The sequence below is a fragment of the Xylocopa sonorina genome, chromosome 12, assembly GCF_050948175.1.
Source record: "Xylocopa sonorina isolate GNS202 chromosome 12, iyXylSono1_principal, whole genome shotgun sequence".
Taxonomy (NCBI): Eukaryota; Metazoa; Arthropoda; class Insecta; order Hymenoptera; family Apidae; genus Xylocopa; species Xylocopa sonorina.
This window is the reverse complement of record NC_135204.1, coordinates 8,688,713-8,712,091: the sequence shown is the minus strand read 5'-3', so window position 1 is coordinate 8,712,091 and position 23,379 is coordinate 8,688,713. Positions and strand designations below refer to the sequence as shown.

At 44.7% G+C, this 23,379-nt stretch overlaps 2 protein-coding genes across 4 annotated transcripts in view; one reads left to right on the top strand and one right to left on the bottom strand.

The window, feature by feature from the left end:
* Positions 1–59: 59 nt before the first annotated feature.
* Positions 60–10,024, bottom strand: LOC143429791 (carboxylesterase 1C). The gene is made up of 4 exons (XM_076905584.1): positions 9,768–10,024; positions 8,041–8,314; positions 3,456–3,565; positions 60–2,418 (listed from the first exon to the last, which is right to left on the bottom strand). The coding sequence occupies exons 1-4, from the start codon at positions 9,921–9,923 to the stop codon at positions 1,090–1,092; spliced, it is 1,869 nt and encodes a 622-aa protein (XP_076761699.1). The 5' UTR covers positions 9,924–10,024; the 3' UTR covers positions 60–1,089.
* Positions 10,025–13,220: 3,196 nt separating this feature from the next.
* The window catches only part of Gefmeso (Guanine nucleotide exchange factor in mesoderm), a 44,085-nt gene continuing 33,926 nt past the window's right edge, over positions 13,221–23,379 (top strand). For all 3 annotated transcript variants that reach the window (XM_076905555.1, XM_076905554.1, XM_076905553.1), the window contains exon 1: positions 13,221–13,546. In XM_076905555.1, the coding sequence (XP_076761670.1) occupies positions 13,465–13,546 (82 nt within the window). In that variant the 5' untranslated portion in view covers positions 13,221–13,464. The remainder of the gene's footprint in view (positions 13,547–23,379) is intronic.

The window sequence follows — 23,379 nt, the reverse complement described above, 5'->3', positions numbered from 1 at the left end:
CAGGAAGAAGAACAAGTGGGGAAAAAAGAAAATATGATTAATTAATGATAGTATATAAATATATAAATATATATATATATATTTAGGAGAAATGGAAGTGAGTAAAGAAGAAAAAAAAAGAAAAGAGGCAAAGGAAATGAAAGAAAATGTTTGGACGTGCGCGTGCGCAGGCCACCAGCCCCCATGCATCGCCCGCCGCGCACCTCTCTTATTTATATATATATATATATATATATAATATAATAATTATACATAGACGGTACACACACACACGAAATGAAGAGAAGAGACACACAGACAGACAGACACACACATGAATGATTATTATTACTATTATTATTATTATTAATTATTATCGAAGCATCAAAATATTCATAAGTTATATCAACCGTTTGTTTCTCGAACAATATATGTTTTTTCTATATCTCTCCGTATTAAAGCAAATAATAAAAAATCTCTCAGTGAATGTTAAGAAAAAAGATGAAAAAAGAAAAAAAAATATTGACGAAACAAAGAAAAAGCCCAGGGTCTCTGGTTCTCCTCCTCATTGCTACATCCAGACACCTCTTTCTTCTCCCTTCTTTTCTTTTTTCTGGTGGTTTAAGTTCGTCACTTTTTTTTTGGTCAAGCCTTTCTTTTCTCGCAATTCAATAAACATTATTCGAGGCGTAGAAAACAGTTAAAATTGATATCTCTGTGAACTTACACCACTTGTCTTCTTAGTGTGTCTACTTTGTTCTTTAATATCTTAAGCGTTTTCGTTGCCTTTAAGACTAGCTGAATTTATACGTTCGCATAAGCGATGCCTGTGTATCGACGATCCTTTCTGTTCAGGCCTCTTTTATGCACCCATCGCGTGCACTTTAAACACGCAGACCCAGAATTGATTGAGACTAGTCTACGAACCAGGACAAAATAGGCCGATCAAGCAAAAATTGGAATTTTATTGAACCAAGAACAAACCAGTTACATGATTCGTCGTCCCAAGAAACTACCATAAGCCCGATACATCTAGCATCCGGTAACGTCTGCACAGAAGAGGCCTCATTGAGCACGTCCAAAGAAAAACCCAGCGACCAGCACCGTCGACTACAACTCCATACGCCACAGCATCGCAGAAACAGTGATACCGCTAAGAACAATCTCGCAAGAAGCTTCTCTCCACGCGGAGGAGTGACTGGTCACGTTACAACAATTGTCCACCGCCGCTTCGAGGACTATCGGGAAGTAATTGTTCCAGAAGTCTAGTGCTTTATAATCCACACTGTTGGAATTGCTCATCTCGCTGTTCCTATCGATAATTAAAATCCCAGGCTCTTCTTCGGTGTAAGGCTCCCACTTAACGTTATTCACGGAGGGATTACCAGCCTTGGCGAAGTTGGCGAACATCGCCATCACCGTCTCGGCCATCTTCTTGTCAGCGAAGTTCCACTGCACTGGGCTGTTGACCGTCACAGGAAGTCCCCAGACGAACGGGAGCTCGAACATGTGGGGAACTCCGGTCCACTCCGGGACGTCTTTAAGGACCGACTGCGTCTTGGGCCTGTAATCGAACCTGTAAACGAACGTCGGCCTCGCCTTGGACACCTTGTCAGCCAGCAGAGTGAGGCCAGCTGCGAAGTTCTTCTCCGTTTGCAAGTCCAAGTACCTGTCCCGTAGGACGCCAGGATCCTTGCTCAACGGATGAGGTTTATAGAAGAACAAGACGGCTTCGGTTACCAAGTGCGGCTTCATCTCGCAGGTACTGTTGTCTTCCGGGCTCTCGATCAACGACACGAACTCATCCGTGATCAACGTCTCGAAGTCGTCGTAGGAAAGCTTGCCGTCTACGTTCCCCTTGCCCAGGGTCTCCATGTAGGCCAATGCCTGTTCGTTGTTCGTGTAACCGGCGAGCAGAGGGACATAGTTTAGAGAGTTACTGTCTAACGCGTCTTTTGGATCCATAGGCAAGAACGGTTCCGTGGAGTTGTTGGTCTCGTAGTCGACGATCGGGCCCCAGGTCTCTATGTCCGAGGACTCCCTGGCGAGGATGTTCACGTCCACCCGACGGAGGCACTCCATCAACGCGGACGTCGGCTGGCGATAACAGCCGAACTTCTCAGCGATTATGTCGACGACCGGTAGCTCGGCTTGGGGCGATCCCACGGAACTTATCGCGTCGCCGCTCATCGCGATCGCCTTCGAGAACTTGTCCTTGCTCAGAGGACTGATCAGATGCAGCCCGACGCTTATCGCGCCGGAACTGTGCCCGTAGATGATCACGTTGGACGGGGAGCCGCCGAAGTGACGGATCTTCTTCTGGATCCAGTCCAGCGACGCTATCTGGTCGAACATGCCGTAATTACCCGGAGCCTCCGCGTCCGTGGTCGTGAAGAACCCGAAGATATTTAGACGATAAGCCACCGTGACCACCAGAATCTGGAGATAGAGGATGATTTAATTATAGATCGTTAGCGTGTTAGGGTTAGAACAGTACTAAGGAGCTTTTCTTCGAGAAGAGGCGCGCGCGAGGCGATATTGTTGCGGCTAGGTTTAAGAGTTTCAAAGTTACATGTTCCTTCTTAGAGGAGGGTAGGATCGTTCAACTGCGGGCGGTCGCAGTTTATATTTTCCGAGTCGGTATTCTTCTATTTCCTTTTTTTTTCTTTTTTTTTTTGTTGGACTTTTCTCTAAACTTTTCTGTAGAACGGACTCGCGCGAAGGGATACGAGGAGGTTCGAAGAGGTCGGATACGTGCGAGTGTTAAGTTACGTGTTAATCTACGATTCATTCTGCTTGAAAACAGTACGTTAGATAGGGAAATGTTTATAAGGTAGATTATTAATATTGTCTATGTAAGATTTTCTATTATAACGTCGTTTTTACATTGCTTTGTAAGACCACGAACGAGTCAGTAGCGTTAGAAAAGTTCTTACGATGTAGTTAGACTACGAGGCCCCCCTTGTATTACTGTATAATACACCGTTGTACGTTTCTATAACAATTTTTAAGAGCCGTTGAACGTGTTCCCCTTCAATAACGAACCCGCGTTAATAATGTTCTCATGACCACTGTTCCTGGATTAGCATTTACAGCGATACCTAGGGCATGCATCATGGATGAACCGTGGCCCGTTGCGATTCGAAAAATGGTTCGATTCAGCCTTGGGCTAGCTAGAGCACGCAAGAAACACCCTAATTTCCTTCGATTTCCTGTCGACTTCCAACGTTCGCCCCGATTGACTCGGGATCAGGGATTCTTTTCTACGATATGTACGAGTTAGAAGGTCAGAGCATCACTTGCCAATCACGAAACGCCTTTCCAATGTAAGAACGTTAAAATCTTGGATCTGTTAAACGATACTTGAGGAATATAAAAGATCTCAAATGATAATTTCCCCCTTTCTCTCTTTCTTTCTTCTTTTTGTCTTTTACTTTCGACCGGTTTCAAAAGTTGAATAACGTTAAGTAACTTACTTTATGTTTATTGACGAAAGTCGACGCATCCCATATGGCTGGAGTGCCTGTGTTGAAGTCGCCTCCGTGAAACCATACCAGCACAGGCCAACCATCGTCCGGCAAATCCCCTGGGAAAATTCAAGTCCACGCAATATAGAATAATCACACCACGGTACGATCCACGTTATTTAAACGATGTCTTAAATAATAACGGTTAAATTGCATCTCGAAACTCCTGTACAACTTAAAATTAAAAAAAGAAGAGAAAAGAAGTAAAGAGTCAGATGTGTCCCCCCTTTTAATCACTCTTTTTATGCTGTAGACTCTAATTACCATTTTAACCGCCGGTATTAAGAAACAATTAACAAGCGGAATGGAAGGGACGACGTGATAATTGTTGAAAATTTGACCACGTCGTTTCATGGGAACTGGAATTCCAAGAATCGACGAGGCGGCATTCAGGAATTCCGAAGATCGCGGGGTACGCGCGCGTGCTCGCTAGTATACATCCCCATTTCCGGTCGAAACCGGTGAATCGATCGTGACAGAATTTGCATACCGTCATCCGTCGCCGGCGATGAGCCGTCGCGAATGTTCCTGGCCACTTGAAACGACCAAAGACCCGCGGATCTTAGAACGACCAAATTCGCTGAAAGTAAGCCCCGTACATTCACACTTTTAAACGTACATCTACGAGGAGCAGAGACTCGAGACTTGAACGAAAGTTTCGCGATCGGACAATAATAGGATATAAGTTAAGTATACGTTGATAATCCCAAATCTATGGAGAGGGTCTTATCGAAACCCTCCGCATCGAATCTACCAATAAAGCTTCTACGAATAACGAAACCATATGATTATACTTAAATTGCTTGAAGAACAAACGATTAAGAAAATCTATTCGTCGCTATTAATTCTACCCACTTGATTACCAGAACCGTTCCCTCCCCTCGCCTCGAGAAACGTTCAGAAAAAAAGCCTGGACGATTGTACATTCGAAGTCCAGCAGGAACGCTGAAACTTTTATGAAACGGCAATCGTCTTAGTCGGAGGCACGAAACCTATGCGGCTGGGGGCCACCGTTTGAATAATTAATTTCGGTGATTTCTTCCAGCAGGCTGAACACCGCGTGGCGTGTGCCCGGTTTTCGAAGCGTGCCAAGGTCGGAAGGATATCCAGGCCGTTGCACGGTGGGATGCTTTGCTAGATGGCGCTGATAAAACGTGGCGGACGATAGAGGTTCGGTAACCGGAAGTTCGGCCTGGTCTTCGTTATCGAGGCCCCCTATGATGGCGTCGAAAATCGTCCAGGAATAACCTTCCGCGGGGATTCAGACCCGCCGTAACGATTCATTAGACGCGTTATCGCGATTGCACACGGCACGAATCTTTTTCCAAGACCCACGTCTGCTCGCTGTAGTCGGACGGAAGGATTGTTTGTCGCCTTAGGAACGTTTCGTTTACATAGATCAGGGGAAGAGGTTTTTACGAGACCTGGATGCGGACCCTTGCCGTTCCTCCGAATTAACCCGATCTGAACGAGGGAAGTTAATAAGGTTTAGTAAGGAGTAATGAGATTCGTACAAATTTAACGAGAGGCACTTTGAACCATCGCAGGAAACTTTGGTATTTGACGACTTGATTAAATTTAGGTGCGTTTCTTCGTCGTGGAGGCTCTGGACGTTCGCTTGTAGATCAGATGTTAATTGCAAGGCGAATAGTTTATTTATCGAATGCAAGATCTGCATTATGCAAACGTCTTATTAAGGATAAAGGTGAAGTGAACAATTATGACTGGACATTTCTTAAATGTCAGCTCACTGTTTGCTTAGGAAAAGTCCAAGAGATAGTCTATAAATTCACCGCAGAACTCGAGTCTAAAAATAAGTGTACACACACATCGTGCAACGCAACTTTCAAGAAGTATTCATACGGTATAGCTATGTATCTAGAGAGAAATTCGAGGATCAGTCAGAGTCCCTGCGAAAGAACCTGCAGGTATAATTTACAATATTCTTCTATCTAGAAATAAGTTTAAAGTAAGGAATGAAAAGGAATTGGCGGCAATTTACAGAGATTCGGCGACGACTACGGCGAGAGGGGCGCGCGTGGACGACGGCAGAGGACAGGGAACGTCGGGGGTGGTTTCGTGACCGGCCTCACCAGTATCTTAACATCTCGACTAACCCTAAAAGATCGCGTGCCACGCCGTGCGCCAGTTACTGTTACTCTTGCTCCTTGCTGTTTCTATATCGACCGTACCCGGGTTTGCGGGATCGACACGATTTCCCGATTCGCTGGCTGTCCCCTTTCCTATTTTTCCCCCCTTTTCGAGCAGACCACCGTGACACGCGTACCTTGTACGCCTTCGTTTCTTCGCACAATTAGACCTTGTACGGGGTAAGTTTGGATCTGTCACAAGCTTTCATCCTATTCCTTGAAATTCGAACAGAGGAGGGGATTTGATTAGGAGATACTGTAATTTTCAATCATCGTGGGTTGGTTTTAGAGAAGATACGAGTCGAATGATACCAGCTATGTCGAAAGCTACCGTTTGCGAATGCCACAGGTTGATTCTGAACTTAATTATAGGCATTAGTTAGAGTTTTTTAAAGTGGTGTCATTAAGATTCCAAATGGATATTATTTAGCACGTTTTTAACCTTTTCACCTTCCTAAAAAGTGGAGCATGGAATATTTACCAAATCGTACAGGCTAATGGTACTAATTGCTATCATAAACCTGTCACATATGATTGATCGACTTGTTTCCTAGCTCTATCCAAGCTTTCCTCTCCGGTTAACGCGTGGAACGTCTTTGTTTTCCTCGATCGTTATGTAATCGAACGAAAATGTTGGTCCTCTTGTCGTTTCCCTGTTGCAACAATTTCCAGTTTTTACTTTCTCATGCTTCATGAATGTTTTATAAAGTCAGCACATGTGAGACAAGGTGGGGAGGACCCAGTGTCCTCGACCTATATCAGATACTTATAAAAATAATGACAATCGTGCGGTCTGCGTTCTTATCGAGGATTTCCTTAAACTACCACCAAATTATAACGTTCTTAAGTTTTCCAAGCCGATAGCCGCCCGTTCTACCTCGTACGCTATACTAATCTCGGCGATCGCTCCTCGAGAGCCGTGTGACTCGTCACATAGACTGCAATCTATACTAAATAAGTGCTATCGACAAGATCATCGGTTCGACTTTATCTGATTCCGTTAATCTTATTCAATTTCTAGAAATCTGTAGGTGAACTAACAATTTGTCGAGTGCAAAAAAGTGGTATCGATCGTGACGAGTCTTCGTTGCGAACGCAACCTTCGAAAGTTCAACTTTCTTGCGCGATTTACCGAGCCCCAGGCCGCACGAGACATCCGAAATTAGTCGAGAATGATGCCTCTAATGACGCTATTAGCCCAGTCCTTAACCGACATCCTGGGACGAGCGGATTTACGTGCCATTGGCACGCAGCCGGTCGCATTTATTGTCAATCGAGAAATTGGAACGGGAAATTGTTCGATAGGTCACGGTATGCGGTTTGCATAAAGCGTACAAGCAACGATCGTAGTTAAAATCTGGCGAACCATCGAGACCACGCGTCGTAGGCTAACGTGGGTGTACCTTATTTTAGCGGACAGTAAAATTAGGCAACGGAGAACAGCGCGAGGTAGATGCGAGAGTAGGATATTCAAATGAAGTAGCAGAGGAGACGCCTTTTCTCGCGACCTTGAACCACCAGCTGATTTTTGTCTGACTATAGAGAGGCGTCGAAACAGTTCCAGGGACTCTACACAGAGCCATCGAGTGTTTTATCATTCCTTTCTTTATTACGCCTACAAAATTCGTTTAATCATAGATTGATAATTTAAACTAGCTCCCTGGCTAGTTGAAACCAAACTACCACGGCGCATACAATTTTGCTATTAATTTTCCAGGCGAGCACTAACGAGGGGCGAGAAAGGAGGAAAGAAACAAGAAAAATCGCCGCTTCTCGCCTCGACGACAGTCTGACCACAAGTTTTTCTTCAAAACGAGATAACGATCGAGTCGCTAGACGGCTTCCGTGTGCGCGAGGTATCGTCGAAGCCGAAGAAAGAGAGGGCCCAGTGATCGTCGTCGACCGTTCGCGTGTTCCAGCGAGCTGCGCCACGGTTTCGCGCGAGAGAAAACGGTTCTCGTGTCTTGTATCGAGGATTTCATCGAGCCTGCCGCTATCAGCTGCCGGGAATTACGATTACGAGCCGGTGTTCGCGACGAACGAGCCGGCGAACGCGATCCTAACGTTTCCTCCCGGGAGCTAATGGCGCCGTGACGCTAAGTGGTTAATGAGCGCCACGAGAACCGGCCGATTTAACCGAGAGCCGAGCGAATTGCTGCCTTTCCACGATCGAGGGATGCGCGGTGAAAAATTACGCGACAGCCTGCACCGCGATGCTTTATTACGGCACTTTAGATAACGTCGGATGGAGGATCCCGTGTTGTACAGCGTGAACGATCTGGGTGAGAAGGTAAATTAGAATGGAAACAGTTCTCATGTAGCCCGTAATTGGGAGATTGTAACGTTGAAGCTGATTCTAGATTAATCGCATCGATTGCACTTACCATCCGGAGAGAAGATGTTCAAGTAGAGACAGTCCTCGCTGACCCCTGGGTTGGGACGGTCAGGGGGTAGCAAACTCTGGTAATGCTGCTCGTGGAGTTTTAGGCGATTTGTCACTTGCTGGCAAGAGGGTGCAAATTGCGTCGCGTTTCGTACGCCAGTCCATGATGGAAGAGGGTCGGTGACGGGGGTAGAGAAGCGTAGCTTTCCCACCGGTGGCTGAGCATAGGGTATCCCCAGATACTGCACCACTTTTTGATTGCCACTTAAGAACACCTGCAATTGCGAACAAAATGATGGTAGTTCGTTTCTCTGTTTCGAGACGAAGTCGACGAAATTCACGTAGCAGAAGAGTTGATATCCAAGATACACTCGCGTTACGAATTCTGGTGAAAACAGTTAAACGCTCGTTGAGATTTCTCAACGAAACACGAATTTACGTGTAACAAATTACTCCGTCGCGCATACACAGAGTTATATAAGAATAATGGTACCAGGTGACCCGCAATCAGAGTTTCAAAAGGCTCGAGCTTAACATTATGTTCAAGCGCAACGTAACAACTGCAAATTCGTTTTTTATACGCAATTAAAATTGAATCATTCATAGCTCGCGTAAGACTTCGTGATTTTAATCTAAAACTTCCCAGCCATATTTTATCGTGCAAAGTAGAATGATGAAAAATCGTTTTTTCTTTTAAATCCTTTTTTTTTTTAATTTAATTTAGAATTTTATTTTAATTTAAAAATATCTTAACATTGTTACAGATTGGATTATTCCGCTGGCTTCTTGGGATTCCACTGCGGTGCGAACATGGCAGGAATGCGGGGCGAAGGAGAAACTAATCCGCAGAATTAAAATTCATAAATGTTGGCCCAGTTATGCGTTCATCGTGCATATTATCTGCATGCACTTAGCAGGAACAATTGAAACTTACGGTGCTTGCATGTTATTGTTCGTCGTGCGGTTAAAATGTCGAATACTTATTCAGATGCAGCTTTTCCCGTTTCAACGTTTCCATGTTAGACAGTGATGTATGCGTTTCTCCAACGTAACGCTCGTTTATTATGCGGAATTGATGTTATAAGGGAACGAGAGAGGAGTTCAAAGGTTAAAAACGAAGTAATACGAACAGCAGGGTTCATTAAATTGTTTTATGGAAGAATTTGCATGTGAACACGTTCAGCAACGCCAGGAAACCGTACACGAAGTAATATTTTTATTTCGCCTCAACTATTTTTACCAGCCAGCTTTTTTTAAGCAGTGGAAAAATTTCAAAAAGTATCGCATCTTCCGATGAAACGAAACTCGAACCCCCCTTTGGTCGACCGTAGAAGCCAAACCGTGCTAATGATCAAACATCACAAGCCATCCTCAACCTATCCTAAACTCTTCTCCCAAAAGACAAACAGTAAAACTCCTAATAAACCCTCATTGGTTACTGGAATCCCTTATTCCATCAATGTCCGAGGAACCATGACGTTTAATCACTTAGCAACCAAATCTCCCAATGTTATCCTCTTAAATCGGAGACTGGACATACAAGTCAGAGAATACCATGTGGACTTTCGTTATCCCTATAAAAAAATATGTCTTTCTTCGAAACGAAAATATTCCATGCTGTACGTATAACAAGCGAACAAAATGCTCCTCTCTTGGAATCCAATTTTGTGTCCAATCTTGAATTATCTACAACCGCGAACATGTGAAAATGAAATTAAATCATCTCACCTCCTTTCCAGCCACCGATCCTTGCTTGGAGATCCTCACGGTGGGCTGTTCCCGGCCCACTCCCTGCCTGGCGTGGGTCCTCTGGGAGCTGATCACCGGTAACCCGGCGAACAACTGCGAGAACAACGCGAAAAGCAGCCACACGGTACACCTCATTCTGCAGACTGACTGATTTACCACGAGAACAATCGGCCGCTTGGCTCTGGGGCCTCGGTTAAACCCTCGCGTGACTCCAGTCGACCACCCTCGGCCAGGTTTCTCCTCCTAAGCTTTGATTCCCGAGACCTGCGCTCTTTCACCTGCGACTTTCTTGCGTTAGCAAGGTCCGTAAAGGCCGCCATGGGTACACCCCTTTATGGTCAACGCACTCGTTGGTTGGTTCAGGTATCCACCAAGCTCCTGTTTAATACGTAGCTATTCGATGTGATTGAAGAGATGAGTAGGCGTACAATTTGGTGCCAGCGCGCAAGTATCGTGGTATGGCGTTTCTAACTTCCTGGGGACGATAGTACGTTATGATAAAATTGTCGTACCTAGATGAATAACGTAAATATCATTAGAAAGATCCGTTTTGTGAGGGTGGAACACGCTAGGTTTTCGATGCTAACGAAGATTGCTGGATGAATTTTCTAGATCTAAAGTATGAGGCTATACTGCAATTAATGGGGTGTTTCGTATTATCACGAAAATGGTAGATGGTAGGTTGGGAGCAAATAGTTGTATCTAGATGCATAATGTGGGAACTATTTAAGAAAGGTACAGGGGAACCTTGGCGACTCGAAGTTCAAGGCGAAGAAATTATTAAGTGAAAAGATAAACTACGTATTGAACTCGCGATAAATAATTCGAGTCGTAGAGGTTCCACTATAGTTGATTAGAGATAGTGGTGGAAGGTGGTCATTCCAAAAATCCGTACTCGAAAAAGAAAATTACTGTTTGCTGCTGAATCATGACGCGTTCATTTAATATCAATTCGATTCGTTCTTCAATCTCTTTAAGTAAGACTTTAGAACGGAATAGTTATTTCTGGACGGAGATTCCCGAGTGATAAGGCGAGAAAAAAGGAGGAAAGGAAGGAAGAGACGCGGGGAAACGGAGCGATTGAAAAGGATGGCGGTTAGCGTGACCGCAAAAATCGAAGGAACGAAGAGATAATGAGCGGGGATATTAGGCGATATGCACGTCCGATATAGGTGAAAGGTGATACTGTAGTTTACGGACTGGTGGCGACCAATTAGGTCGATGAAATCGGGGTGGAACGAGTCGGAGAATGGAAAAATGGATTAGAAATTTAAAATTCTAGGAGAGGAACGATTTTTCCATTAACCTAGGTCGGACAGATCGAGCAATATATGCTTGAATGGTAATTTCGTGAATAGAACGGCCGAGTGTCCTTGAAAATCGATATCGGGGGTCTTTCGCCCCTCTGGCGTAGCAGCACGCCATCATTAAGATGCGATCTTCATGCTAAGGTCTCGAACTAACATGACCTTAAGCGTGGTGTCGCTGAAAAATCTCCATAAACTCGAAGAAACCAATTATTCTACGTTGTAGAAAAAAGTTTGCAAAGTTCATGGTTGATAAAGCCGTGGATATGATCTCACGGATTTATGCGAGATGGTTGGGTCGATTGCGAGATATACAAGACTTTTGCACATTAAATCGTAAATTAAAATGAAAAAGACTGAAACAATCTTGTTTTATATTCAATTTGAATGAAAGGAATGTTCTGTAACATGGGAAGGAAATAATTTCATTCGTCAAAGATTGTTGCGCCACACGATGTCTTTGCGAAGTTTTTGCAGGCCCCTTATGGTAAAAGATTTAACTGCACAATCGGTAATGAAGAGGTTTCTAAGAAAAACGACTCAATGTTATTAATTATTCTTTTATTTAAATTCACTTTTGAAAGCACCAGCATTACAAGCATTCAAATTTACACGCACCTATGCAATAACAATTTAAAGTGAAACTCGTAGCAATTAGTTTTTGTTCGATATATTAATAAGTTTATGTTTTAATGGTATATTAGTAAAATACATGCAAAAATGTTCAAGTATCTTCAAACTTGACTTTATACTATTTTTGAATTATAAGTATATTGGCGGGGTTCGAGTTAGTTTCTAATAATTTCTTCTGCGCATGCGCATTTCTGAAAAGTCAAGGGAAGGGGAACGGTGTACAAGTTAGTGGGGGAAGATTACTGTTAGTCCTTATAAGCTTCTCATTCGAATCTTTCGTACTGTGGCTGGGTCCATTCGCGATCGAGCAGAATCACTTATTTAACTGAAAATAATGCAGATTACAGGTAATCCACATAAACAATTATGCGTACAGACTATACCCATACGTTTAATATGTTTCCCCGTCTCTTGCTAAATCCATCATTTATTTTTCGCTAAATGTGCTCGACATTATAACAGCATTACTTTACAATAAAAGAATATTACTTATAACTGTAGTTTCCAAGGAATATAACTTTCCGCTTGTTCGTGTGCAATTGAAGCCTCAAGTTTAGATTATATCCTTGTTCCTTTCACACGATGTGATGAAAAATCGGGTGAAAAATTTGCCAATAGCCAAAGTTCATAATGCCGCCATATTGAAACGTTAAAACGTCCATATTAGCATATCTGACGGTTACCGTCCCCTCAAAGTTTACACTTAACTTTACTTAAATCAATGCTACTATTACAAGAAATAACATCAATTTCCTTTACCTTTTCTTACTTTGGATAAAAAAAAATAGGTCAGCTATTCAATTCCACAACGCGAATATCCATACGACCGAAGAAAAGCATTTAACATAATCGATAGAATGTTCGCATATTTTCTTCAGTCGCAATAAAAAATCCTGTTCCATCTGTCGCGCAAAAATTTATTCGAAACCATGATTTGCAAATACAGGTTAAATAGAGTAGCGGTGTCCTGGAAGCGATTTTACGTGGACGCCGGAAGGATGCGCGAGCCACGCGGTACACGTCGCCGGAGGAGGCGCGACAAGAAGCGGCGAAGACGAGCAGGCGGGCGTCGCATCGCGAGGGGTTAAAAATACTTATATTCGACGGTCCGAATTCAATGACCGGCCGGCGTTTTAACGTGAACGGCGGTCGCCGTTTCGTCCGAGGACAGTCGCCGCATTGAGGAGCGACGAGCGCGCGCGTCGGCTGCGAGCAGAGCGGAGGAACGCGCGCGCAGCCGGAGAGCGTGGAGCCTGGCTGGTTCGAGTGTGTGCGCGTGTATAGGTTAGGCGCGGCGGCTGTATTTGCCGATTCGTTGACTCGCCGGCACGGTCGGTCGGCTCGGGTCGAAGGCTGCCGCTCTCTCAGTCCGTCTCGCGACCGCGTGCCAACGGGATGTCGTCGTTCTCTTCCTTCCGCGGTACCGATTAACGCGATACGCGCGTCTGTGATCGTTGGTCGTGCGGTCCCCCCTCCGTACCTGTACCACGGTTTGTTTACGTACGCGACGCGGACGGTTAAATCGGTGATTGGCGCCTAAGCGCCCGCGCGCGACGGATATGTGACGTGTGTTCGACGGATGGACACCCAGGGCAGCACCAGTAAACAGGATACCGTGCGCTTGTGTGTCTCTTCTCCGTGGGCCGGTGACAAACGAGGAGGATAGGATTGCTCGAGTTTGCGCCGTTCCCTGGTGGCTGTTCGCGGGAAAAATCGTCTGGATTTGATGCGACGAGATGGGCAGCGAGGCGGACGTGGAGGCCACGGCTACCAACGCCGTGGATTCGGATGGATCCGTTAGCTGGGAGGACTTTTTCGGTGAGTATATCCTGATTTATCGTCGATCCTTGGATCGATGTCTATGGTCGTGTTGTATGCGCCTATGCGTTGCGTCGACCAGCTGAAAATCACTGCTTGTGAATATATAGTATCTATAATTGTATATATAAGTTAGAGGACGGCAAAAGTGCGTAAAGCTTTATTGTCATTGTGGTTATTCGATGGTGGCTTGTTTTGAACTTGTATCGTTTGATGTATTTTGCATTGTCTCTAGATACAAATTATGTCACGATACTGGATGTAATTCAGACTCAATATTATATCAGAACTTAAGATTACGATCTTGGGTACTCTACGTCATGTCGTAAATATGTTTGTTCGTTTTTGAGATTGCGGGCAAGTCGCAGTTTTCAGGTGATGCAGTTTCGAATCAACTGCGCGCCGTTTCAGCTTTTTTCAATGGCGGACACGTGCGTGGCTATTGTTCGATTATGCAAATGTCCTTCCAGAACAATAAACGAAAACGAGATCGCGTCGTTTCGTGCGAATAAAAATTCGCGAACGGTAGCGAAATGAAAGCGTCAATCGTGGCGCCTGTACACAATCGCCGCGTGTATATTACCTTTAATGCAATCGCGCGTCGTACTTCGAGTGGATAATTCGCCTCGTTGTACAGACAAGGGTAAAACGATGCGAAACGTGCATTAAAGGATATAAGGAGAATAAATTACAGCCACAGTATTCCGTAAATCAGTTTCGAAAACTGTTAATCTGTTACTGAAAATTTATATTCTTGTCCAGGATTTCCAATCAACGTGGCAATATGGAGGCTAGAGTTAGATATCATATTGCAATATGAAAAATGTCAAGTAGAATGATTGTTTATCTTTGAAGACACTTGTGTGATAGTACAAAGACAAAACTACAAAATAATATCTAATTAAAAAAGTGGAAGTCCTTCTGTAGCAGATATAGTTATCATTTACCACTTACGTTTCTGCTTTTTATGTTGTCATTATTTCCAAGAAGCATATTTTTTTTTATTACCAAGACCAGAATCTTGCTTAGTTTTGGGAATTTTAAATCTTTTTGTAGTAGAATGTAAGACGTTTGGTAGATTGGAATTTGCTGTTCTGAAACGTGTGTCAGCACAATATTACCATGTTAAAGTCAATGGTACGGTAACTTGATCAGCTCTGTTAGTAGAATTGATGCATTTTTGGTGGCATGAAGCAATTGATTGAAAATGAAGTTTCACATTTCTTGAAGACTTGCAATACTTGCAACTGCTTGCTGGAAAATCGATGCATCGGTTCGATAAATCGTGTTGCAAATATCGTTACATTTGCTATAGTAAACATTAACTCGATAAATAATATATTACACCGATGGTTCTCAGGCAGATTTAGCCATAACGAAAGACATGTGCAGTTTTTATTTTTCGCAAATAATCCTTAAGAAATAAAAATTATTAGCTTAACCCATTATGGATCAGCATGTTCGGGTTGATGCAAAATTTCATTTGCAACTTTTTATTGAATTGAATTGCAGAAAAAAAAAGAATGATCAACATCGCTGATCTTTAATGGGTTAAGCAAATTTTTTTATCTACAAGGAAATATTAGCATTGAATATCCATAATCAATATCGTACCAACGATAAAAACGATTCATTTCATAATTTCTATTTCCATTATCCATTATTATCAGCTTAAATATTTGCAATTGATACTACAAGAGATAAAGTACAGAAAGAATGAAATGAAAAAGTCGTCATTAATTACAGTTAAAATCCGAGACTTCATAAATTTAAAAAATTCGCAATCAGTAGATCACGTGATGTTTTCATAAGATTACGAACACATTTTCCGAACGAAGTACGGTCGATAGATTAACGTAACGTACGAAAAAACCAGAAGTCCACGTGAGGCATTAGAATGGTGATAAGGGATGATACCATGTAATGATGTGCTTCGCGAAATTTCATGTGGGGGAGGAAACGTGCACCTCTTACAACCATCTGCATTCGTTCGCACGTGCGAAAGTGACATCGCGATATCTTTCTTCTCTGTTGACTGTTCATCGATTTTTCGAAATGCATTTTACCCAGAATTTATTGCTTTTTTATATCTCTTTACAGCTTATCGAAAGTCTTCTCTGAATCCGATATTTTTGCTAAAGAACAGAAATTCCACGAAAGATTAGAATCGAAGTGATTTAACTAAATTTTAATTTCACAAAACTTTCAATTTTTCCTTCTTTCTATTTAATCCAAAGTCCTCTTGTTATCCTCTTTTCAATATCCGTCGATAATACCGCATGCCAAATAGGATATTACATTGCATGAATTCCACCGTGAGCTAGACAAGAGAGAAACCATTGCAAATAAGTATATAAACGCCAATTAAGTATTTTCCCTAAAAGAAACAGAGCGATAATCAATGTTGCTTACTTTCTACTTGTAAAAAGCGATAGTAAATATCGCCTTGCTCTATATTCCAGTTTCAGCACATGTCTATTCTTCAGCGAAGGTTTTCGTATCTCAATAGCGTTCAAAGTAACGGTAGCTGGATGTACGAAAAGGAAGTAGCAAAAACTGCAAGACTTCGTCAAAAGCGGTGTACCAGAAACATGGCGGACCACCTTTCCACCCGTTGCACGACTGGTCGCGTTAAAATTATTCTCCAAAAATTGTTATACAGCGAATCGACGATTTTCATGTGCACAATTTCGCAACGATTCGAGTGGGCTCGGTTTCGCAGCTCTGCGATCTATCAATGGCTAGGAATTTTTTGATTTTCATTCGCATGGCGACGCGCGCGCGCACGCTAGTCACGAAGAGGAGGCGGCTACTCGGGAGACAAGTGTGGCGAACTTAAGGATGCGACGCGGTGCACAAAAAACAGCCGCTCTGCCGGATGCAGCTTAGAGAGCGTCGTTGCTTTCCTCGATTTGCGTCTACGTACACGTCCCTCCCTTGTGTTCGTGCGTGCGCGCGTGTCTCACGCTTAATTCCTCGGCGTGTACGCGCGCCCAAAAATCGTGCAACCGTCGCTCGACTCCCGTCTGGATTTTTCTACGACCGAGCCTTGTAATTAGGCGGGATAAATGAATCGTTAAGGAGGATTTTCGGTGGAACTTGTTTTATGATAGCCTTTGTCGATGAATCACTAATTTTTAAAGCTTCCAAAAACTCGTTTGTGGGATAGCATAGTAAGTAAAGTATTTGTGGATTTAGGCAATTTCGTATATATGTATCTATAGCTTCTGATCATTGGGATAGTTTCCATCGAAACTGCTTCACAAGATTTGTTGGATCTCGTTCGTCATAGGTACTTCATTCCAGCACTTGTACAGGGCTACCATGTTAAGACTACATTATGACTAACGCGCATAGTAATATTCTATTATAGACGCTTCAAAGTGCCGGTTTCTACCCGATTGATTAACATTCCCAGTTGAATGGCTAGCTGACGGATAGCATTCCAGGATGTGTGACACCTGGGTCACAATACCTACGGCCCTGTGATCGTGTGGGCTTAGTAAAGCGTGGGCGTATCGTGCTCCCCCGGCTGCATTTGTAACGCCAAGTGCCAGCGCGGCGAATACACTCATAGGTGCATCTACAGCTCGATTCATTAATCCCGCGCTTCGAAGCAGATGAAGATAAGGCGAAATATTATCTCTAATGGTTATTGCGGGCTCATTTGTAACCCCGCGCCGGCTTAAGGAACACGCGTTATCGTTGCTTTATCTTGTATAGGCTGATTCACATTGCGTTTCAGATAAAACACACTATCCTTCATATTGGAGATATCTTATTAGTTCTTGTCAAGGCGATTGTGGTGAAAGCTTTTTTTTTATTACCACTTCACATTGGTCCAGGAGACCTCGTCAAGTAATTTCGATGGAAGCTGCCCTAACAACCAGAAGGAAGTGGGTACAAGTCTGCGTACCGTCCATTTTGGTATCACTTTATCCCTTGTTGGACGCATTTTTGATGGTCCGCGTTTGTTCTTCGCCTCCTCTATTTTATCAGATGATTATTCTAATCTAATTATCCGATTCCTAGGAATTCATAGATATCCGAATCCCTTTTATCTTCTCTCGCGTATAAACACAAACCGTTTATAGGTGACTTTTCCCCGTGGCAATAAAACGACGACGAAAAATTGAATGCAATCACGCTTCTTCGTATATAGCGGCACTTAATCCTGATTATAGCTGTAAAATGAGTCACCTGTACCATGCAGTTCCGGAATTATGCTTTTATTGCCGGCCGCTAAGAAACAGGGCTCTTTTACGAGACCCGCACGGTTAACCGTCCGCCTGTTTCCCGTCACAGTTTGCACAGGACCGTGTACGGTGCTCGGTGTCGGACGAATTCGTGCGTTTTAAAGAGTGGACGAGAGCGAGAGGGAGAGTCCTGTGCGCGAATAGATCTCACACGGAAGAGGCAACCTGTATCACGCGACGTGGTCGGTAACAAGTGGGCGACGCGTAGACTGGAGGACGATGATGGTATTTGTGGGGCAATAAGGCTAGGCTGGATGAAAGTACAATCGGTGAGAGAATAGATTCGTTCAATTGGTATTCTTTGTCCGACAAATATTAAATTCAATGATTTTTAGGGTTGAGAGTATATGCAGATGATTTTTTAAAGAGGGTTCGTTAACGAATCGGGAGTTACGTGCAGCACGTTGATAATTGGATCTCGTTAGGTATCGTGCGGTATAATGCACAGCGTAAGAACGTGTTGTTGCAGCCCCGAAGCCTTACGTATGAATATTCCAAGGAACGAGACACGGGGTTTACCCTCTATCAGCAAGGGGTTATTTGAACCCTTAATGAGGCACGTGTATTATGTTTCTTAGGGATGCTTCTATATACGGGGTGTCTCGCGCGGCACAGCTTGAACCAAAAAGATAATGAACGTAGTCATTAGTTTTCATTAAGTGTCTATCAGTTTGTATTAACTTGAGACCGGTCTTCATTTAAAAATACGCTGTACTGGAGGCATCGTAAGGTTTTCGGACGAAAACTATAGCTAGTTGTTAAAGTAGAAGTTCCCTCGAAGTACACGGCCAAGTTCCGTCGTAGCATTCACGAAAACGTGCTCGTATGCGGACGGGGATCGTTGCTCGTCGAACGAGACGCCATTGAACTTGATTTCCCGACACCAGGTCCCCGTGGTAGCACGTGCAGAAACTCCAAAGGAGACCAGCGTTGCCCTCGACGCAGTCTCACGTCCATTTCCAAGCCTGGGATTGCATATGGATCTTGAGAACGGGTCTCAAGTCACTTCGCGGATTTTCAGCATTTCTTTCCTGTTTCTTTCTCCGCCGCACCCCTCCTACGAGCGTTTTTTCTTCTTTTCGCGAGCGTCGCTGCTCGTCTTGGACGAGCGGCTAACTTTCACCCTGATAAATGAAGCCGTTTGTGGAAGGGTATTGCGCTTACTTGGATCGGAATCGCTGGGCGCTCAAGTTGGAGATTTAGATTCTGTCGGCGCGCCAGGAGGGTTATTAATTGCGTGGAAAGTCTGTTCTTCGAACTTCGTTGCTTGTATTGTTTTGTGGTCACTCGCAGCTCTCGCGTGTCCATTATTTTACGTAACCAAGATTTCTACACCGAAATCGGATACGTTGATTATAGTAGATCGACTCTCTGGGTCTGGTCCGTCCGCGGTTCTACAGCACGATCCAAAATCCTAACATCCTCCTTTTCCGTCGTATCGAACATCTCCCCCTAGATTTTATTGGACAAATTAATGCACTACATTTCGAAGCTTCAATTCGTGGGACAGTAAACTGTAGTAATTCACAGCGAAACGATTTAGCGAAGAGGAATAAAAGCGACAGTCGATAATCGCTATCAGAACGGAATTGGGATGCATCCTTTCCCTTGTCTGCTACGAACAGACGCGAGAGCACGTTGCTCAGAGGATGTTTACAGGCTTTATGCGTTCCTCGACACGTATCACCGTCGCTTTTTTAATGCCATTCGCCCACATGTTGAATCATACGCGCGAGTCATATCGCTTCCATGCAAAAATGATCGCCGACTAACATTCCCCTATGATCCTTCTTTCCATTTTAAAATTCCACCGATCATCGATACCTTTCACGCCAAGTCGAAGCGCTTCGATCCAACCAATACTACAAATTCTCAGTCAAACTCTCGCTGCAACGATATTAAAACACACCCCATTTAAAGCACGTACGTCTGGGCATTCGTGTAAACGGTCGAATCGTCCAGTTTCCGTGGCGATTCCACGACTGTTCGGCTGAGCTGATTCAGGACTACAGTTAGACCGAAACGGGGTGAAGAAGACCGGGGATGGACGAGGCGAGGTGGAAGAAAAAGCGGCTCGGTGCCGTCCCGGTCCGGCAGGGTCGAACGACCCACGCTCTCTCTTAAGTCCACGATTGAGCGCGCCGCGTGCATCCAATATGGCTGATAAAACCGGATCTCCGCGCGAGGGGTTAAGCCGACTGCTGCCATGTACGCGGCAATAGCCGATGCCTAATGTCGTTACTCGTTACGATTCCCTTATATGTAACGCGTGCCCCGTGGATTGAGATAAAGGTTCGTTTACACTAACGTCGTCCGTGCCCGCTACTGGACCGCTTGGGGTGCTGTACGTTCGGGTCCTGCTTCGTCCACGGTCCGCTCGATGGTGCCGTTACCGCGTTTCGTGCCTGGGACGCATGCAAACCGCGAACGTTTCGCCTGCTAGTCTTGCTACTTCCTTATACGCACCGTCTCTTTGTTTTCTGCGTTCCAAATTGTTTTAGATTTTAATTAGAGCGCTGAGACACAGCGTGGTTTCGGTTATTGGACTCGTGCCGATTTGTTATCAGACTTCGAACCATTATGGTGGTTGTTCGAGCCTTTAAAGGCGAAGAAAAGATAGGGTTCCGTGGTTTTTTTTTTTAGTGGTTTAAGAATGGTTGTATAATTTATGTATCTCTATCGATTCGTTAGATCGGGATAGTCGAGGTATCGATATTGAGAGGCAGGTCCGTTCGAAATATTGGTAAACGTCGTTCGAGCAGGATTTGTCCGGTCCGGCTCGTTATCTTTCTGGGTCCCCGTGTACAAGGCGACGTACAAAGGTATGACTAACGCGCTGGATATGTAGAACACCGCTCGTTATACAATGTACGCGTCGCTTTTAACGGGCGCCGTTCCTTTTGCAATTTGTTAGCGTCCCGCGAAAGTCTCGCGTCTTTTCCGCGGGCATTTCTCGCCGTCGCGGCGAAACCTCGACGCGACGTTGTACAAATTCACCGTCGTTAGCACGGCGAACGGTCGCCCCGTGTTTTACAAACGAATTCTGCGGGGCGCGCAAACATTCGACTCGTCGAGAGACGAAATTCTCAAGGAAGTCGTTGAAAATTTAAAGAGAGCAGAGTGTCGCGTGTGGTCCAAGGCGAGAACTGTGCGACTCGTTAGCGGTTCGAGGATACAAAGACGCGACAGATAAGGGTTATTGCATCTTTGTACAGCTTATCGTTAGACAGAGCGCTGATTACCCGACGAGATGCACCATTGTGCTCGTCTCCGCGAAGGGAGACACCGCGCGAAAGAGCCTCCCCGTCCCAGCCGCGCTGGTGTCGCTGCTGTCTAATATGCAACTCGGAGTGTGAACGAACTCGTAAATCGCTTTTGTCTGCGTGGAAGTTAGACGCGCACGCGTCGGCTACGCGTTTTAATCAGCCACCGCGTGCGTGAACGTCCCGAGGAATTTTATTAACGTTTTCCACCAGAGAAGAATGGCTCGTAACTCAGCTGGACTTAAGAGCCGCGCTGGTGCCAGCCACCGCGAGTGGGGAGGAACGACGCGTACGCTTTTAGGGGGCTGGACACACTTCTGCGTGGGTCACTGATGACCCACGCTGACCAATTACAATTTTAACTCGCCTCTGCACCGTTTCCATTTCGAGTTTCCCGCCTGAAGTGCGTGCTCGTGAATCAATCCAGTCGATTGTAATAAAATGAATCCGTAACGTCCCTCGAGCACTCCCTGTGAACAGGTATACATCGATGAAGCGTCTGAATACCCTTTCGAACGACGAGCGTTAACTTTTGGAGACGCGTACGATCAATTATCGAGGGGCCCTTGGAGCGTTCGCGGCACCCGTACGTCGACGCGGCCATCGATCGTATCGACAGGTAAACCCGCCTCGAGCCGTAAAGCGACTGCATTCCAAATCATTCATACGAGCATAATCGCGAGGCTAGCGGAGCCCGCGCGATTTTCTGCGCACCGTTTCGTTTATTTGCGACGGTGCACGGTATTCAATTATCGCGGCCGCCGTGCAATTAACGAGGGAAGACGGACGCCTCGAGTTATTCCCCAGACTTGCGAGCGTTAATTGTCCACGATTCATCAACGGACTCGCGCATGCTCTGGTCCAACCGGTACTAGAGTTATTAACGATACAAAGTGTGTACCAATTAGTTCTAGAATTAATTGTGGACATTACGAAGAGAAAAATATTGCGAATGGAAAAGTGTAGACGATGAAAAATGAATTTCTGTAAAATTGGGATCGTCACAGTTCGATTTTGCTCGTTTTGGTAACGATATGCGCTGGAATTGAGACTGCTTGATTTTAATGAAGGGGAATGAATGAGACGGGCGGTAACCTTTCTAAATCATAGGCGTTCCTCCAGGCAGAATGTTAATAACGTGACTCAGAGAACGGAATAAGTCGCATTTTCAAGCGTGTAATCGAAATAATGCCAGCGTGGCTAGGATCTGGGGGCGCGTGCGGCCGATATTTAAAATGCAAATCGAGCAGCTCGAGCGTCTCACGGTGTCGACGGAAAACATAAGCAGCTTACGCTCCGCGCGCATTACTTACAACGCTTCCTACGCGTTCTGCTACACTGGACCGTGATAATTAGCGGTGCCGTGATAGCGCACGGAACCAGCCGCCGGTTGAACAAAGAATTTCTTATTGGAACTTAACGTACGACCGTTCCACATGCCACACCAAACGCCCAATGACACGTGTTTTAAGTTCCACTGGAACGCACGACAGTGGAACGTTTCTTTCCATGGGAGAAGATTCTCGATAAGCTCGTAGGAATTAAGAGGCAACGAGCACGAGAACGATCGCAAGAGCGTTAAATTTCAAAATACCCATAGTTTTGCTGAGAAACCGTGAACGATTCGCAAGCATTTTCGAGTGGCACTATTTAGAACGGAGAACCACGCGGTCTACCTTGCACAGCCTGTACCCTTTGCCAACCTGAGCCTCTCGTGCACGCACGTGTCACGAACCGAATTCGTAATTCCGAGAAAGCGCGTTCAAAGCGTGCTCTGGCAAGAGGCAAGACCGTCGCGCGCGGATTGAAACGATTTCGCGCGACTCTTTTGTCCCGTTTCACGCCGCCCGTCTTTTGTGCCCGGCTGAAAACGTTTCGAATGAGTCCGCGTGGGCGTCATGGCCGGCGTTACCAGTCATAGGGACGAAATCTTTCTGTGGGAAGTTACCACGTCGAATTTCGAGGCGTTTGGGAAACCGCAGACTCGGCAGACTTGAAATTTCCTGCTTCTAATCAAGTAAGAACCATTGTGCTCTGAACAGAGTAGTTGAAACGAATTTTTACTTGAGTGTGATTTTGAGGTACAATGGTTTAGCTCATTCTGAACCAAATTACAATGTTTCTAATCAATTCTGAACAATTACGTTTCATCCCTGTGTGGTGGGGATCAGAATACACTCACAGTAGCCCCTGCTTGTCGTAAAAGGCGACTAAAAGGGGGAGGGTAGGTTAGCGAAACCATAGAAAAGAATATGTTGGAGAACGATAGTCATAAGAAAGACGAATGCGTCGTTAGCATGACAAAAGATCAATT